We start from the raw sequence: 5,929 nt of genomic DNA, 5'->3' as shown, positions 1-5,929 counted from the left end.
CGAAATTTTTCAATAATATAGATTCGATCTCGTCGTCTTCTAGATCGTTCCTTTAACGGCACATGTGTAAGAGGTGACATGTTCGTTGGGGTCGGTCGTTCCATTATATTTGGGAATTTCGGGCATGCGGAACTTCTTGGGGATTGGTTTCGGAGCTGTGCTCGGGGGTAAGGGCTTTTGTACGAATTTTTTGGAATCCAAGCCTTTCAATACTGGTGGTGCCCCCGGGATCTGATCAACCCTGGAGTTATACGTTTCCATTTTTTTGTCGTTTGCTTCGATCCTCCTTTCTCCTGACTCTATTCGTTTTTTCAGTTCCTCGAGCATCTTAGCAATTTCAGGATCAGTCCCCGATTCTTGCTCATTTGACCTTACTATAGCTGACCCCGTTCCGTGAGTGACTTCTCGGGATGGACTGGGCTCCGGCCTGCTCGGTGCCTGGGTTTGGCTCTACAACTGAGCTATCGCTACCTGTTGAGCTTGCAACATTTCGAAAATCATACGCAAGCTGATTCCGTTTTCCTCAACGTTTTGGGTATTTCGAGCTGCAGATCGAGTTCCACCATGAATGCTATTTTCAGGGTCGGAAAGTTAGTTTGCCTCAATGGCCACATGTGAATTAACGTCTATTGGCACTTCGACCCGAGCTCCAACGGCATCGACGAGCGGCCTTTCATCCCCGAGTGTCAAGTTGCTGTTCTCATCTTGAAGGCCTGCTTCGTTGTCGATAGGTAGGGCCATTAATCGAGAATCCGTTGTTTTCAGCCTGAAATCAAAAACACTTCTAAGAGCAAGCGTAAAATAGTGTGTTTCACAAAAATTCATGCCAAATAACCACTATTATCCTTAGCCCCACGGTGAGCGCCAAACTGTTTACCCGAAAAACGGATAGAGTTGAATTCATACGTAGTTCTAAGGATACGCGGTATAACTTGGCACAAATCGGAAAGATAAGTAAAAAAATATCGAATATTGACTGTAAAAAAGGAATGAAATACAAACCAAACTAAGTAGAAAATGATTTATGAACAGGCAAGATGAATCAATGTACAAGGATCAAAAAAGGACAATCTTTGTTATATATCCGTAGAGCTCAATAATATCTGAATATGAGAGTGTATAGATACTCAATGTTGAATGCGTTTACAGAAATAATAGTCATTCTTCTTATAGTGGAGAAAACCCTACTTTGGATATAAAAAATACATAGTGGGGATCCCATGATAGATTAGTTAATTAGTTTTTCCTTAATCCTCGCCGAGATTCTCTCCCTTAGTGCAGCTATATCGGCTCTTGTCTCTTAGCTCGATCTTGGTCGGACTTGGTATTGGTCGATCTCCAGATTTCGAGCTCGATATTGACTCGGACTTGGTATTGACTCGGGCTCGGTATTGGTCGGTCTCTGGCTCTTGAGCTCGACAACACTACTTCATATCATAGATCGATATTGATATCGAGCTCCGTACTGATCGGTCCCTGAATCTTGAACTCGATAGCCTGGCTGCAGATCTCATCTCGATATTATGAAGACGATCTTCGGTCCATTATGTTCCAATCTTGACTAATCATACGAATGTCAAAACCGATTTTGACCGTATACAACATTCCTTTATTCCCATGAATAAATTATTGAAATTTCATCTTGTCTTTCTTTACTGATCACAATTACGATCACTTTCAAACCAAATTTGTCTGGATCCTATATATATGTGACTGTCTTGACTATAAGGTATGGAAGAGAAATTTAGCTACCAAAATCGAAGTTTGCTACTAATTTCTCTATGACTAAGTCAATTATAAGAAATATAATATTTAATATTCTTAGCTACATGTAAACCACAATACTCAGTATTGCATTTCATCAAACATCATGTGTCCAAGTCAATTATTTTCCTTCCTCTTTGTCCTTCTCCTTCTTCTCTTCATCAACTCCAGTGGAGCTAATACTAATACTAGTACGTCCTTTGCATATTGCCCTTCCTCTATCTGCCATGGAATTAACATTTCATATCCTTTTGACAGCTTCACATCTCCACTTTACTGTGGTTATCCAGGATTTGGGATCCACTGCTCTCAAACCGATCCAATTCTTAACATTTCAAATGTTTCTTTCGCCGTTAAACACATAAATTACACCACGTACTCCCTTACCCTGGAAGATATTGATGCTTTTGATAGCAGAGATTGCCCCAGGGCACATCATAACCTCACTCTGGGAGATTTGCCATTGAAATATTCAGAGCTTGATCTAAACCTTACTTTCTATTTTAACTGTATCAATTCGCTTTCATCTGGTCGTTCGTTAGATTGCTTAAATTCAGGTGGAAACAAGTCATATTTATATATTGAGGATAATGAGCCGGATCATTTGAATTGGTACGGAATTTGTGAGAAGAAAGTGGTGGCGACGGTGATGGACAGTGGGTGGATTCGAGAACTCGGTGCGGTCATAGATGAGGAGTTGAATAGACGACTTAGCGCGGCTATGAAGGAGGGGTTCGTGCTGGACTGGGGGGTCGCAACGGAGTGCGGCAAGTGTGAGGCATCAGAGGGGCGTTGTGGTTACGACAATTCAACCAACGAGTCCTTGTGCTATTGCAAAGATGGCACCCTAAAGTTTGATCACTGCAACGGTACGTTTTCTTTCCGATGGATTTTACACAAATAACCTACCATATTTATTATTTACTTTTTGTATCCATATACGTTAATTATACACATGTAATACATAAATTATACATCCACCGGCTATTTTTAGTTTAAGTGGTTAGGTGAGCGATTATTTGGGTTAAATCTTACTGATTACTTTAAGAGCCGTTTGGACATAAGAATTTTTTTACTTTTTTTCGAAATCAGTGATTGGCCATAAAATTTCAATTTTCATTGGAAAATGAATTTTAAAATTTTTCGAAAATTTGAAAAACTCCACCAAAATCTATTTTTCAAAATTTTCACTCACATTACTCACAAAAATTTAAAAACAACCCAAAATTATATTTATTTCCAAACACAACTCTAATTATATCAATGATGAATTTATATGCATTTAAAAAGACCAACCCCAAACAAGAACACGCCTTCATGGTAATTCTAGAAATTATTAGTTTAAATCCATGTTTGACCACATTTATTCATTGAGTAGAAAATATCTCCGTAATTCCTAGATTAAAAAAGAAGGGAAGTATCCCTTATTAATGACTTTCTTTCTGTTGTGTATTGATCATGTAGGAAAAAATGTGTCAGACATAGGTGATAGCAGTTGAGTGGTTATACTTTATTGAGATACATTAATTATTGTTTAGTATCAGATTATCACCTGAAACGGAGCCTTGGCGTAACTGGTAAAGTTGTGGTCCGGCCCTTCCCTGGTAAAACAATAGCGGGAACTTAGTGCACCAGGCTACCTTTTTTTTCCGGATAATAACTTTATGTCTCCGTTTCAGGAAGAAACAGAACCGACTGAAGCTTGGAATAGGTGAATATTGTTTTAACTTGTACACCTTAATTTTATCTTATTATCCTCCTCTGCTCAAGAATTCTCAAGAAAATTCCAATAAACATTTCTTCTTGCAGCAGTTGGTGCAGCTGCATTTACTGTTCTGAGACTAAGCTTACTTCACAAAACTAGTTTATGTGATATTGATCGTTTCCTCAAATACCTTATTTTCTTCTTTTGTCCGTTTATAGCATTATCTGCGGCGGTTGGGGCTGCAATAGCTGTAACCTGCTGCTTGATGTGCTTCTTCCGATTTAGGAAAACAAGGGCAGCCCGGTGCACTATGCTCCCGCTATGCGCGAGGTCCAGAGAAGGGTCGGACCACAAGGATCTATTGTACGCAGAAGATCGGATTGTCGATGCCTTCCTGAGACAGTATGGATCTTTAGCCCCAACGGCATATAGCTATTCAAACATTAAGAAAATGACAAATTCCTTTAAGGAGAAACTTGGAGAAGGGGGTTATGGAGGGGTTTACAAAGGTAACCTTAATGGCCATCCCGTTGCTGTGAAGATCTTAAAGGCGACTGAGGGGAATGGAGAAGATTTCATTAACGAAGTTGCAAGTATTAGTCGAACTTCTCATGTCAACATAGTTACTCTGGTGGGATTTTGTTTGAATCGTCGGGAAAAAGCTTTGATTTATGAATTCATGCCAAATGGATCTCTTGATAAACACATATACGACGAAAATTTGAAATTGGGATGGGAAATGTTGTACAAAATTGCACTAGGGATAGCTCGAGGACTGGAGTATTTGCATAGAGGATGCAACTCACGAATTTTGCATTTCGACATAAAACCTCACAACATTCTTCTTGACGAGGACTTTTGCCCCAAGATATCTGATTTTGGTTTAGCAAAATTATGTACTCGAAAAGAGAGCATAATGTCCACATTAGAAGCTCGAGGAACCATTGGTTACATAGCTCCAGAGGTGTTCTGTAGAAATTTCGGAGGAGTATCACACAAATCTGATGTTTATAGCTACGGAATGATGGTTCTCGAAATGGTTGGAGGAAGAAAGAACTACAGTGCTGAAAGAAACAATCAAAGTGAAATATACTTCCCACGTTGGGCTTATCATCGCATTGTGCTAGATGAAGAACTAAATATAAGAGATAGAATTACCAATGAAGAAAAACAGATTGCAAAGAAAATGATATTAGTTGGTTTGTGGTGCATCCAAACAGATCCTTTGCAAAGGCCAGCAATAGGTAAGGTAATAGAAATGTTAGAAGGTAGTTTGGAGGCCTTGCAAATCCCCCCAAAACCTTTCATTTGTTCTCCTTCACAATCAGAAGGATCACCATTGACCACAAAGCCCTTCTTATTTTCTAGTTCAACCATTGTATAGTTTGCAGAAGAGAATTTTGGACATAGTTTAATCATAATCTAATATTCATGAAGAAATTACAAAGATGAATTTGGCGAGCTTCTCTCTTCCATGAGAAAAAAAGAGGTTATTTTTCCATCTTTTATCAAGTTTCATGTATTCCTTCTAATTTTCATAAACTTTGCACTGCTCCTTCTCTCTATTTGCTTTATAATTCATCAAGTGTTGATCCAACCGCTGGAAATCCAATTACGATATTGTCAAAATTGCAGCAGAGGAAAATAAAAATAATCTGAATTGGGATTCAATTCATTGACACTGAAGTTGGTAACTTTCTTTTTTTTTTTCAGAAGAAAAAAAAAATAGTTCGATCAAAAACTAAAAGGTGTATTTCTATTGAAAATTCTGACCCAAAATTTCTGCTTCAAATATGATATTGTTCGGTTTTTGTTTTGTTGCTTCACCTTTGTTGAACTTGTTGGTTTATTCTTTCCTCCGCTAATTACTCTACTCTTTCCTCATGAGCATTTTCATTTACGTGAGTTGTCCGTGCAGCACGTGAGTTGTCCGTGCAGATTAAAGCGCTTGGGTTGTAGGAGCCCCTCCGGAGTCTGAACACCCCCAGTGAGCGCAGGTACCTACTGAGTGTGAGTGCCGAGTGCTGAACGATTGTGAGGCATGAGTGATTGTGTGGCTTGAGTGATTGTGAGGCTTGAGTGATTGTGAGGTTGGAGTGATTGGGAGGACTGAGTGATGTTAGCCCGAGGGGCAGTACATGTTTTAATCATCCATGCTCATAGTTGCTTTGTGTCCTTGTTTGAGAACCGTTGAAATACATTTCTGATTGTCTTACTTGAACTTGATTTAAACAAACTGATTCGACTTAAACTCTGGTTGCATAGCATGTCGTACTTTAATAAATTCTTGTGATATGAACGGTACCTGCATTTAACTCGTCACTACTTCTCAGCCTTTATTTACTTATGTTGCTTACTCAGTTGGTGTACTCATGTTACTCCTTACACCTTGTGTGCAGATCCAGGCATTTTTGGTCACAGTAGCGGCTGTTGATATTCTTGTAGCTGATCATTGGAGTT

General features: G+C 39.0%; 1 protein-coding gene across 1 annotated transcript; it reads left to right on the top strand.

Moving 5' to 3' along the window:
- Positions 1 to 1,727: 1,727 nt before the first annotated feature.
- LOC107796072 (LEAF RUST 10 DISEASE-RESISTANCE LOCUS RECEPTOR-LIKE PROTEIN KINASE-like 2.1) lies at positions 1,728 to 4,909 on the top strand. The gene is made up of 2 exons (XM_016618792.2): positions 1,728 to 2,633; positions 3,688 to 4,909. The coding sequence occupies exons 1-2, from the start codon at positions 1,871 to 1,873 to the stop codon at positions 4,851 to 4,853; spliced, it is 1,929 nt and encodes a 642-aa protein (XP_016474278.2). The 5' UTR covers positions 1,728 to 1,870; the 3' UTR covers positions 4,854 to 4,909.
- Positions 4,910 to 5,929: the final 1,020 nt, after the last annotated feature.

This window comes from Nicotiana tabacum, chromosome 15 (genome assembly GCF_000715075.1).
Source record: "Nicotiana tabacum cultivar K326 chromosome 15, ASM71507v2, whole genome shotgun sequence".
NCBI lineage: Eukaryota > Viridiplantae > Streptophyta > Magnoliopsida > Solanales > Solanaceae > Nicotiana > Nicotiana tabacum.
This window is presented reverse-complemented; position numbering and strand designations above follow the sequence as displayed.